Source organism: Fundulus heteroclitus, chromosome 4, assembly GCF_011125445.2.
Source record: "Fundulus heteroclitus isolate FHET01 chromosome 4, MU-UCD_Fhet_4.1, whole genome shotgun sequence".
Lineage (NCBI taxonomy): Eukaryota > Metazoa > Chordata > Actinopteri > Cyprinodontiformes > Fundulidae > Fundulus > Fundulus heteroclitus.
The window spans coordinates 77501-90512 of record NC_046364.1 but is presented as its reverse complement, the minus strand read 5'-3'; the positions used below and the strand labels follow the sequence as shown (position 1 = coordinate 90512).

The 13012-nt window shown below is 46.5% G+C and overlaps 1 protein-coding gene across 9 annotated transcripts in view; it reads left to right on the top strand.

The window, feature by feature from the left end:
• vps13c (vacuolar protein sorting 13 homolog C) overlaps positions 1-13012 on the top strand; it is an 80815-nt gene that overhangs the window by 19670 nt on the left and 48133 nt on the right. For 7 of the 9 annotated variants that reach the window (XM_036135739.1, XM_036135741.1, XM_036135738.1 and 4 more), the window contains 14 exons: positions 603-679; positions 760-819; positions 898-1048; positions 1673-1789; positions 1865-1968; positions 2046-2213; positions 3264-3299; positions 6617-6921; positions 8349-8496; positions 8568-8676; positions 10371-10495; positions 10583-10739; positions 11991-12070; positions 12210-12269. In XM_036135739.1, the coding sequence (XP_035991632.1) occupies positions 603-679; positions 760-819; positions 898-1048; positions 1673-1789; positions 1865-1968; positions 2046-2213; positions 3264-3299; positions 6617-6921; positions 8349-8496; positions 8568-8676; positions 10371-10495; positions 10583-10739; positions 11991-12070; positions 12210-12269 (1697 nt within the window). The remainder of the gene's footprint in view (positions 1-602; positions 680-759; positions 820-897; positions 1049-1672; positions 1790-1864; positions 1969-2045; positions 2214-3263; positions 3300-6616; positions 6922-8348; positions 8497-8567; positions 8677-10370; positions 10496-10582; positions 10740-11990; positions 12071-12209; positions 12270-13012) is intronic. The other 2 variants (XM_036135742.1, XM_036135746.1) reach the window with 1 other exon arrangement.

The following is a 13012-nucleotide window of genomic DNA, read 5'->3' as shown; positions in this document are numbered from 1 at the left end:
CACGGCAGACTCACCGGGCTGAGGGCTGTCACCTCTTTATATACTTGTAAACAAAGAGTCAGATGTGGAGCGAGAGCGGCCATCTCTCCCTCCACAGCTGCCCTGCCTCCCTAAGCATGTTTCCCAAACAGAAACCGTTCCCAGCATCTCAGCAGTGTGCGAAGGAAAATAATATGAGTGCTCTCAGAATACAGCAAATATAAGCAAAATAATATGAGTGCTCTCAGAATACAGCAAATATAAGCAAAATAAGGAATACAGAATCTTTCCCACAACACATTGTCATAGGTTCCCACCACAAGTTAGAACAAGTTATAGCAAAATAACACATGTTGTTCTTAGTTTTATGTGAACTCAAAAACAAGTAATATAGGTGAAACACGTTATATAACTGAGCAGGTTTTCCCATAATACATTGTTAAAGAGCAAAATAATTCTTTAATATATGATGCTGGATGGCTGAGGATGCAGAACGTAGCTGGCCAGGTTAGCCTTTCAGCCGTAGCAGAATTGTTGTTTCTGGGTTGTGGTACGGAGCTTTGCTCAGCTGAGAGTTGCAGCAGGAATGCCAGCAGGCTGACTTGGTTGTTGGACTGTTTCAGCTGGCAGGAGTCCTCTCCACCTGATCAGCTCCTTACAACCGCAGGGCTCCCACCTGCTGAAGGTGGAGTTCGTCAAGGTCAGTTAAACGTGATTCATGGTGGGAGGGTGAGCGGCCTGGTTTCCTGTTCTTCTAACGATGCCTCTGTGGTTCTGCAGGCCGACCCGACCGGTCCGGCCTTCCAGACTCTCTTCAACAACACGGAGCAGATGCTGAAGGTGGGCAATGGGCTCCAGGCGAGAACTCTGAGGATGTTCTCGCCCGACACGCAGTCACAGGTGTCTCTGCTCTTTCAGGTGGAGGTTTCCTCTCTAGACTTCCTCCTTCACACCAAAGCTCTGCTGGCAGCCATCAGCTACCTGAGCAGCGTCGCGCCGTCGCAGCTCCGCGCCGCGCCGGACCAACAAACTAAAAAGCAGGTGCAGAAAAGCGAGCGGGGCCGCGCAGGTGAGTCCCTTCTGCACAGCGAGTCTCTACATCACAACAGATTACAACCAAGAGAAGCTGAGACTATTGGCACCTCCAACGGACAGCGGGGGGGGGGGGGGGGCTCAGCTGTGGCATCTGACACACGAACCGGTGAAGTGTTGAGAACCGGGACGCGTCTGATTTGTCAGCTGTTCTCTTATTAAGTTTTGGCTTCTGTTTTTCATTCTGTAGTTGAACAGTGTTTACAAAACTTCTGTTGACAAAACAACAGTTTTTGTTCTTAAATTTGTAATAATTTATATCGTGTTTTATAAAAAGAGGAAGTCAAATATCAAAAGTTGCTTAGAAGGCGCTCCGTGCTGCTAACGTTAAACACGACCAAACTGGTTCTGCACGTCTCATCCGTAGCAGACGCAGTGAAATCATTTTTAGAGGGTGGATGTTTGATATTTGCGCTGATTTGGGTCTCTGGGCCGGACCCAGCACCCCCCCCCCTCCTTCTGAACTTTTCAGAAGGAGGAACGTTTGACTTAGATTTAATGAAGGTTTTAATGATTGTAAATATGTTAATGCTGGGATTTACTGAGCTGTGACCTTCTGGATCTGACGGCATGTGACTGTGTGTGCTTGGGGGGTCTGCAGTGTCTAAAGGCGGTAAAGATGGCGGCATCTTCAGCTTCAAGCTCTTGGCCAGGTTGGGCTGCTTCCATGTGGAGGTTTGCGATGATCGCTGCAGCATCGCCGACATCAGAGTTCAGGGTACTAACCGCTTTTTGTCAGCTGAGCTCCTGCAGGCGGGCTGAGTCTGATCCCAGCTGCTGTTGCTTCACGCAGGAATCAATGCAACGGTGTCCGTGCAGGCCAAGGAGACGGAGGTGTTTGCTTGCCTCAAAGACATCGTGGTCACAGACGCCAACCCCAAGACCGTCCACAAGAAGGTGAGAGATCCTCAGCTGGAGCAGCTCAGAGTCTGTGGCAGCACTTAAGAGCAATCTCCGCCTCTTTCCACCTCCAGGCGGTGTCCATCGTGGGGGACGAGGTGTTCAGCTTCAAGCTGTCCTTGTTTCCCGGGGCGACGGAGGGGGACGGATACAGCGACGTGTCGAAGGTGGACGGGAAGGTCACCATGAGTCTGGGCTGCATCCAGATAGTCTACCTGCACAAGTTCTTCATGTCTCTGCTGGTCAGCAGCTGCCACACACACACACACACCTTCAGGTCCAGAGTCCGTAAGCAGGTAGACCCTGAACCTCTAACAGGGGAACCTGCTTCTGGTCGCCACGGAAACACGCAGCCACTTCCTCGTCTCTGTCTCCGTCTCTTCTGATTGGTTCCTTTGTTTCCACAAACTCATCGTTTGTCCACTGAGTGATGTGAATGGTTCTGGGTCCACAGTGGAACCTGATATAGCTGTAATCAGTCTTAAAACAAGCTTGAAGTTCTTTGATAGGGTCAAAAGTATACATACGCCCTGCTTTCTGTGCATTCTGCAAGCTTCTGGCTGACCTTTGAGCACTCAGCTGGAAACAAGTGGTCAGTTTGCTGGAACTGCAGCTTTTAGTCAGAGTTTGTACATTTCCAGCTGAGTTAAGGTTGGAGGTTTGGGAAGAGCATTTCCAGAAAAAAGCAGTTTGCAGTAGAAACGTCCAGCGGCACTGAAACACGTAGCATCATGCTGCCTCCACCATGCTCAGCATGTGGTAGCGAGTTCTAGGTTAGCCTCTCTTCGGTTCCTCCACACCAGACTAAACGTTCTCCTGGTGACGCCGGTCCATGTGGGCGGCTCTGGTCCTCCTTGAAGGTGTTGCAGCAGGAGTTTCTCTCTTGTTGCTCCGTCTCAGTACTGGCTGGTAATAAACTGGCTCCCCTGAGGAAAGTGACCGTTGCATCCAGCAGGTAGCAGCTCATGACTCCTGGAAAGTTTGGGTCTCCTGAATAACTTCAGTGCAGTTCTATGAATATTCCACCCTGAAAAAGAGCCAAACCAGATGTTATGCTGCTGAGTGGATGGAAACTTTGGTCGTCTTTGCTTAAAGCTCTCGGTGAGGTAGTAACTTCCTGAAGTTAGCCTGAATGCAGCCTGCAGGACCCTTTTAGGATATTAATACCATGAACCTGCAGCTGCAGGGTAGACCTTCTGTGTTTCATGTTTTTACCAGTTTCTGTTCTCATGTTTTCACCTGTTGGTTATTTCTAATGTCTCTTGTCTTGTTGGTGTGTTTTGTCCTTACAGGCTTCTTTTAGCTTTCAGTACCCGTCAGCTGATGAGGTACAGCATCCAGCATGCAGCTCTGAACTGCACCAAACCTTCTGCTTTACCTTCACTCAGACACCACTGCACCATCAGCCCTCCTTACATGCCATCTGATTTGAGGTCCCTGTGAGCCAGTTAACCCCCGTCCTTAACACACATTAACCTCGCGTTCTGTAGCAACTAGAAACAATGGAACCCAGTTCCAAGTTCAATGCAGGTGACAGTGTGCAGATGAAGCCCCATACCACTAGAATATATCACCTTTAATATTATAGAGCCTGCATTTCCAACTGAAAACGTCCTGATCCATAAAGGCATAGTCTAATAAGGACATTTGAGGTTCTGCTGTTTGATCAGACTCCAGGCTGCAGGTTCTTTCTGCTGCGGAGGTCAGGAGGTGAAGGCCCCCTTTGTCTATTAAATACATCAGAATGCTAATTAGATTTAAAGCTCCAGAACCAGTTTGACTCCTCAAACTGTTTGACCCTGATATCCTCCAGCAGCCTAAGCCTATAGCAGCATAACTATAGAGGTAGCTCAGGGTAACATGAGCCACTCTGACTAGAAGCTTTGTCACAAAGGAAAGTTTTAAGATTAGTCTTAAAAGTAGACGGGGTGTCTGCCTCACGGACCAAAACTGGGAGTTGGTTCCACAGGAGAGGAGCCTGATAGCTAAAGGATCTGCCTCCCATTCTACTTTTAGAGACTCTAGGAACCACCAGCAGACCTGCAGTCTGAGAGCGAAGTGCTCTGTTAGGAACATACGGGGTAATCAGAGCTCTGATATATGATGGAGCTTGATTATTAAGGGCTTTAAACGTTAGAAGGAGAATTTTAAATTCTATTCTTGATTTAACAGGAAGCCAATGAAGGGAAGCTAAAATTGGAGACATATGATCCCTCTTGTTGATTTTCATCAGAACTCTTGCCGCAGCATTTTGGATCAGCTGAAGGCTTTGAACTGCATTTTGTGGACTTCCTGATAGTAAAGAATTACAATAGTCCAGCCTTGAAGTAACAAATGCATGGACTAGTTTTTCAGCATCACTCCTGGACAGAATGTTTCTAATGTTGGCGATATTCCTGAGGTGAAAAAAGGAAACTCTGGAAACCTGTTTAATATGGGATTTAAATGACATGTCTTGGTCAAAAATAACACCAAGATTTTTAACTTTATTACCAGAGGCCAAGTTAATGCCATCCAGATTAAGTGATTGGTTAAGAAGTTTATTTTTTGAGGACTCTGGTCCAAAGATTACAACTTCTGTCTTGTCAGAATTTAAGTGCAGGAAATTTAAAGTCATCCAGCTTTTGATGTCATCAAGACATGACTGCAGTCGAAGTAACTGATTGGATTCATCAGGATTTATGGATAAATGTAGCTGAGTGTCATCAGCATAACAGTGGAAATTAATCCCATGCTGTCTGACAGGTCTCTCTTGTAAATGAGAACTTGTGTATAAATGAGACTACATCTATAAAAAGATTTAATAATAATGATGTAAACCAATGGATGGAGATACTGAACCCCGAGGCTCTGCTTAAACTCAAACAAACCAGAATATGACAAGAACCAAGCCGATATTCTCTGCATATTTCTGAGCGCTGGTGCATGTGACACTTTATCCAGGAGAGTTTGGGTTTTGATTTAAACCTTAAAGTGACTCTAGAGAACGTGGCTGGTCCACAGCCATGGACCCTGAGGCGTTTAACCTGAGCGCTGTGATGAATGAATACATGAATGTTTCTGCCTGACGCTTTACTGCACAGCACCATGTTTCCTCATACAGCTGAAACCAGAAGTGTTCATACACCAAATAAAAAGCTTTTTCTTTCTCACCGTCACACATGAAATCTGAATAAATCTTCTGCTATTTTAGCTTTGTTAGAATTAGCAACATTTTATTTGCTAAATACCAGAATAATGAGAGATGGATTATTTTGACAATAAGTATTCATGTTCAGAAGTTTACATACACTAAGATCTCTGTGCCTTTAAACAATGCCCAGATGATGATGTCATGTCTTTGGAAGCTTCTGATTGGTTTATAGACAACATTTGAGTTGATTTTAGACGCACCTGTGGATGTTTAAAGGCACCTAAAACCCTGCCTCGTTTTGTGACATCTTGTGAAAGATACCAGGAAGATAACTTTGGACTTGTTCCAGTCTGGTTCCTCCTTGGGAGACATTGCTAAACGGCTGAAGGCACCGAGTTCATCTATCCAAACAATTATACGGCCTTATAAACACCATGGGACTGTCCGCTACTCAGGAGACGGGTTCTGTGTCCCACAGATGGAAAATGCTTCGGTCCAAAACGTGCAAACGAAACCAAGAGACCTTATAAAGATGCTGACTGAAGCTGGTCAGAGTCATTATCCAGAGGGAAACGAGTCCTGGGCCGACATGGGCTGAAGAAATGGCAGATTAGTTTACAGAAGGACACAGGCACAAGGAAATTACATTTTGGAGACGTGTCCCGTGGTCTGATGAATTTAGTGGTGCACGCATCATGAGAAAAGAGCATTATGTGGGAATTGTGAAGCAACATCAGCTAAAGCGTTAATGTTTGGGTCCAGGTGGGTGTTCCACATGGACAACGACCCGGAGCATCCAGCCGCACGGATCCCACAGCGACTTAAGGAGAACAGGCAGGCCATCAGAGCTCTGGTCTCGCTCCGGTTGAACATTTCCGGGCGCCACGGCCTCCAAACTGGACTCAGGAGGAATGGACCCAAGTTCCTGTTTTGTGAGAAACTTGTGGAAAGACGAAAACGTTTGACCCGAGTCAGAGGCAGGGTAACAAATACTGACAACAACGTATGTAGACTTCTGACCTTGAAGAAAATAAAAGGATGTCTAAAGTTAATCGCTCTCATTATTCTGGCATTTAGAAAAAAGAAATAATTTTCTAATGGAGCGAAGACAGAAAAGCTTTATTCAGATTTTCTGTCTGACTGTGAAATAAAAGCTCAGGTTTCTTTTTATATATTTAGTGTATTTAAACTGAATGTGTTCTGCAACTCAGCTGTCATCACTTCCTCGCTGCCATGGCCCTCAGTCACATGACCTCTGCCTGAATGACATCACTTTCTAACCTCGTTTCATAAACGTGGGACTTCCTCTATGAACCTTCAGACAGTTTTTAATGTGGCAGCAGAGTCGACGTTTGTCTCCTGTAGAGATTTAGAGCTGAGCTTTAACGTCTGTTTTCTAAAGGTTCATATTGCCGCTGCCATGTTTATGAAACACAAAGCGACCTGAATGCCCCATGCGTGCTCTCTAAGCCAGTCTGCATGTCGTCTCACCCCCGACTGACTGTGTTCCAGATGTTCGTCGACAACTTCCAGACGGCTAAAGAAGCTCTGAGCAGCGCCACTTCTCAGGCCGCAGAGAGAGCCGCCTCCAGCGTCCGGGACCTGGCTCAGAGGAGTTTCCGCCTGTCCATGGACATCAGGCTGAAGGCTCCGCTCGTCATCATCCCTCAGTCCTCCACGTCCCAGAATGCCTTGTTGGTGGACCTGGGACTGATTACGGTGGAAAACAGCTTCGCTCTGCAGTCGGGTGAAGGATTCCCTCTGCCGGCCGTGGTGGAGAAGATGGACATAAAGCTGACGCAGCTGAAACTCTGCAGGTATCTGAGCTGAAAGTGTGGGAGGGTGACCGTTAACCGGGTTTTAGGGAAGAGATGCAGGGAGAGCAAAGCAGAAAAATCAACAACAAAACATTCCCAAAGCTTTCCAGTCTGAAGGCAAAGGTCTTAAATAACTTCATCCTTTGGTTGTTGCTGACTAGGAGCTCCAGAAACCTGCGGCGTCATGTTTCACTTACAGCACGTATAAAAATGAACGTTGCAGCAGAAACCTTTTCAGTCACCAATAGGAAAGCACAAAGCCCTGAAATAGAACTTCATTGAGTTTTATTCAACCTGAGGCTTGTCTTTTCTGGGTCTAACCTCATTCAGCCTCAACAACAGCGTAACACACCTCAACATGATGGAAGGTGGAGATATTGCTGTTTCTGTCACATCTAGATGGAAATGAGCCTCAGTCTGGGAGCTGAGGAGCATTAATGCATGTGGATCATCCGAGGGACAGAAACCGGGTCGGATCAGAACTCCAAAGCAGCCAGATGGTTCCTCTGGTCCATCAGCCTCTGCTAACGTTGCTCTCTTTGTGGCTCGATGGCAGCGAGGTGAAGATCTGACCCCTGTTCCACGGCCGTCTCTTCTCCAGAACTCCAGAGGAAGTGAGATCCCTCAATAACTGGAACACACCCCACAGTCCCCTTTCTGAAAAACAGAGACCGCCACCCTGACTGGCCCCAGCGGTCCTGGTCCCCCATGCCGCACTGCAGAGGCGTGTCAGCCTCCAGTAACTCAGGCTGGACCTTCCTGCCTTCCTGCCGCTTTAAACCACCTCCACAGCGTCTCATCACCCAATTCCTCAGGTTCTGCTCCTCCACCGGAGACACGGTGACCTCAAAGTGCTCCTTATCAGTCTGGGTCCACCGTCTATTCACAGCCAGGGATGCCCCTGTCTCATATATAAATAATCAGGGGAGGGGGGGTCTAAAAATTCAGTGTTTAAAGGGAAACTGGGAAAATTTAAAAGCATAAATCAGTTAAGGCGAAATTACAAAATCCATATTTTAAATGAAGCGGTTAATTCCCAGACCGGTTGTGTTAGAACTATTGCTGTTGTCATTTTCAAAAAGAAAATTGTGATAAAATGAAATATGGGTCAGTAGTGTTGGAGAGGACTGAACACACCAGGAGGATCTTTAATCCAAGACTTAGTCACATCTTCATTCAGCAGAATCCCAAAAATATGAGGTAACTGTCATTCTTTTACAGCGATGACAGTTACTGTGAATGCAGGACAACATGATATTTTACTGTGCACCTCCGGTGGAACGTTTATGCAACCGTTGGCCAGCAGCTGATTTTGTGATAGAGGAGCAGAAGTAGAAACTGTGATTATATGTGATCAGGTTGGAAAAAACATTTTCTTAACATTTTAAGAAGCGGACAACAGACCCAATTTAATGATCCTGTTTCAGAAAAACACCAAAGCTGGACTTTCCTCCCAAAGACGTGGAGATCCTTCAGCCCATCAACGTGGACCTGCTGGTCACCAGGAACCTGGCTGCCTCCTGGTTCTCAGAGCTCCCCGGCCTGCAGGTCCAGGGACTCCTGCGCTCGCTCAGCGTAAGTCTCTGCAGGCTGAGCTGCTTTTAGTAGCAGCCGGCTCTTCTCTAACTGTCCGGCTGGAAATGCAGATGAGTCTGGGTGAAGAAGAGCTCGGTGTGCTGATGAAGATTCTGGTGGAAAACATCGGCGAGGGCAGCAAAGATTACAGTTTGGCTGTGAAAACTCAGGCAGCAACAGGTACGTTCTCTACGTTCTCTACGTTCTCTCGCCTTCCCAGCAGAACCGGGTTCTGGTCCAGCGTGTTCATCGGCACACAGTGGCAGCTGATGCTCCTCGTTACCGTAGCAATAAATTACCTGCAGCAGCAGATTGTCCCGCTGAAGGTGGACCTCAGTGTTAGTTTAAATGTCTCCATCTAATTAGCATATTTATTCATACGCTTCAGACCAAGGCTGTAAGATAAATAAGTGAATAAACAGTGTTTGGAACTACTGATGACTCTTATAAAACAATTTTAATCTGAACAACTATTAGAAGGATGACAATTAGAAGAATTTTATTGATACAATATTTTAAGACTTTGGTGCTCAGACTTCGGCAGGAAACATTAACGCTGAATTATACTTCAATATGCATAAGCAGGCGTATGAGAACAGGGATGTTTCCCCCCCCCAGGCCTGAAACTGGTGGTGGAGTGGAGATGGATGAAGTTGGTTCAGTCCATAGAGGCTGGTTAGGGAGACGATCTGCTTGAGCTGTAATGGTGAGATCCAGTAGACTGGGAGAGCTGATACTAGTCCTTCACTCAGAGACCCAGAAACATAGATGTCCAGCTTTGATAAACACATGAACCTGTCCATGATGAGCAAGCATGAAGCGACAGTGGAGAGGAAAACCTCCCCTTTGGGAAGAAACCTCTGACAGAACCAGGCTCAACATGGCGGTCTTCTGCCAGACTGTTTTAAGGAGTGACTGGGAATGCAGTCAGAGTCCAGGAGGAATTAAACTCTGATAGGGACGAGGTTGAAGGAGAAGGGGATGAAGGTGGAGAAGGGGATGAAGGTGGAGAAGGGATGGAGGTGGAGAAGGGATGGAGGTGGAGAAGGGATGGAGGTGGGTTGAATCGGGTCATCAGAGTCCAAACCGGACACGCGCAGCCACCACTTGCTCGCTGAGCAGAAGGCTGAGATGAGGATGTGAAGTTCTTTTAAGATGAACCCAGGATGCTGATTGGCTTCGAGGAGGAGCAGTTCAAAGCTGATTGGCTTGTGTTGGAGGCGGATGAGTCTCTGATTGATGGAGGTAGGCAATAGAGTTTCTTCCATTGAACTTCCGCTTTAAGCTCCATTTTAATACGTTCCCTGAATCCACTCTGCAGAAAACAAACCAGAGAGAGCTCTCAGTGTGAAGCAGGTGAATGAGTGATTGAGGCTCAGTGGGAATCAAGTTCAGGGAATTATTTCAGTGCAGCAGTCTCAGAGAGAAGAGAGGCTACTTTAAAAACCGTGTTTACTTCATATTTATGAGCCGTTTTGCACATTTGTGCATGCAGGATTCATTTAGAGACGTTGTCTCCCTCCACTGCGGGGCCTAGAGGACGAGGCAGCAGCAGACTTGCTGCTAGTCGCTGCTTGAAAGTGGAACTGACCCTCAGGGAGCAGCGTGACCTCTAGACCACCGTGCTCCTATCGTTCCTGTTTGGTCCGATAATACAATTATCTATGGTTATTTTGAGTTAATTTGAATTAAGATTTTGATTAATAATCAACCAATCCGACAGGACAACACTGCTGCGATGGTCCGTTACTCTTTTATTTCTTATCAAGCTCCACCTTGGAGCTCAGTTTCCTCAAAGTGTGAAGGTGATGCTGGCTTCTAGTTCTGCTTAAAGAGGAAATGTTCCCTCCTGAAGACTGTTTTCACCTCCACAGAGAAGGCAAAGCTTGCCCAGGACGCCTCGTTACAGTCAGGATGTGACGGCATGCTGGCCACCACCAGCAAAGGCCCGGCTGAGCAGGACGCCATTAAGGTTCTGGTTGACTTTGAAGTCAAACAGGTAGAGGATCTTCAGTCTTTCTTCAACTAAACCGTTTATGCCCTCAGGATCCAGGCCAGTGCTCCAAGGCTCTGTTTCCTCCTTCAGGTGCTGCTCTGCCTCAAGAAGCACATCAAGCAGGAGGAGACGCCCTTCCTGGTCTTCCAGCTCGATCAGCTGGGAATTAACGCCAAGGTCCGGAAGTACGATATGAGTGCCACCACCTACATCAGACACGTCTCCATGAAGAGCCTGGAGTTCAAAGGTCAGACTGCAGTGGTTTCTCTGCGTTTATCCCCAGTCCACAGAGGCTTAAAACCCACTTCCTCTAGGCTCTTAAACCATATCTAAAATACAAAACTTTGAATTTAACGTCTTCAAAAGTCGCAAAAACAACCAGATTTTTTTCCAAGGTCTGAAATATAATTTAGTCGTCTTAACTTTTTTACTTGTATTTACTTGTACCTATCGTGGGCCGCATAAATACGCAAAGTGAAACGGCGTAGTCAGGACTTGATTGGCCGTACCCGGGCGTGGTTCTTCCTCTCCGTCAGGAAGGCACACACGTTTGGTTTTCAGCCACACCTGGCCTTCAGGTGCTCACAGGAAGCTCGCCGTAAACGGCCACCAGAACGTGTGACATCAGAGGGAGAACGTGTGACATCAGAGGGAGAACGTGTGACATCAGAGGGATTTTACTAGTAGGGAAAAACCAAATAAATCAAATTCTTAGTCAATGTAATCATGTGAAAATGTTTTAATGGGTTCCTCTTCTCTTTGTTCTGCTTATCCTGCCAATGTTAAGCTTTAAGCAGTTCATAGCTTAAAATGTTTTGTAGCAGTTTTGCTGTTCATTAAACATCCTGAGATCAGACAACAATCAGTGCCAAGGAAAGCAAAGAGACTCTAAGTTTGTTCTCATTTGATCAAAAATAATCTTCCTGGCTCAGTTTCAATGTGATTTACCAGACGCCAGCTTATTGACGCAGTTCAGATTTCTTTAGACCAAACTGCTCCTTTAATAATTGGACTCTTTTCCTGTCAGGGAAGCGTCTAAATATTCAGGGAAATTTTCATTAAGCTGTGGCTGATTTAGATTCCCAGAAAAATGAACAACATAAATGGGTGTGGAAATAACAGAAAAACTCCACAGGAAGCAACAGCTTTCAGAGTCAGGGTGTGTTTAGATCTTTTTACACTAATGAGGATAAAGTCCATTTGCTCTGTGGCTCAGAAGACAGAACCAGAACCATAATGGCGCCTATGTCAGGTTCAGTGGGTTTGATGATGGGCGTAATTGATGGTTATCACTGAAGCTGATGAGCTCAGAGAACGTAGGAGGCTGGATGTAGATGTCGTGTTTGGAAGAAAACGGTTTTAACACTGAAATTATTCCTTTATCTAGCTGATAAATGATTCCCTATTAAATGTTTTCTGGTAATTCATTGGGTGGATCTTAGATTTCATTCAACCTCAGCCCGTTAAAAGCAGCGCTTCGTCTTGCTTCTGGTTCCAGACCCGGGTGGAGGTCCGCTGTGTCTCGTCAGCTCCTCGGCCGACTCTGGAGCCCAGCTGCTCAAAGTGGAGTTCTGTAAGGTGAGGAGCAATCCTGGTTCTGCTCAGGAACCTGGTTCTGCTCAGGAACCTGCTTCTGCTCAGGAACCTGGTTCTGCTCAGGAACCTGGTTCTGCTCAGGAACCTGGTTCTGCTTAACCCGCTCTGCGTGTTTCATCAGGCGGACCGGAACGGACCAGAGTTCTGCACCAGCTACGAGAATACGGAGCAGATGATCCACGTGAGTCTCTGATCGTCATCAAGCCTGAGATCCATGATTCTGAGATCCTCCAGCAGGGTTCCTCCATCCTGCAGATCCTGCAGAGGACAGATGAACGGCTGAGGAACTGGTCTCCATCATTCATCCATCCATCATCCATCATTCATCCATCATTCATCCATCCATCCATCCATCATTCATCCATCCATCCATCATCCATCATTCATCCATCCCATACATACAACATTCATCCATCCATCATCCATCCATTCCTCCGTCCTGCAGATCCTGCAGAGGACAGATGAACGGCTGAGGAACTGGTCTCCATCCATCCATTCATCCATCATTCATCCATCCTTCATCCATCCATCCATTCATCATCCATCATTCATCCATCCATCATTCATCCATCCATCCATCATTCATCCATCCATCATCCATCATTCATCCATCATCCATCCATCATTCATCATCCATCATCCATCCATCCATCCATCCATCATTCATCCATCCATCCATCATCCATCCATCATCCATCATTCATCCATCCATCATTCATCCATCCATCCATCCATCCATCATCCATTCATCCATCATTCATCCATCCATCATTCATCCATCCATCCATCATTTCATTCATCCATTCATTCATTCATTCATTCATTCGTTCATCCCTCCCTCCCTCCCTCCCTCCCTCCAGTCTTCACTCTCAGGCTTTGTGTCTGCAGGTCACCTTCACTTCTCTGGACGTCGTGCTCCACACC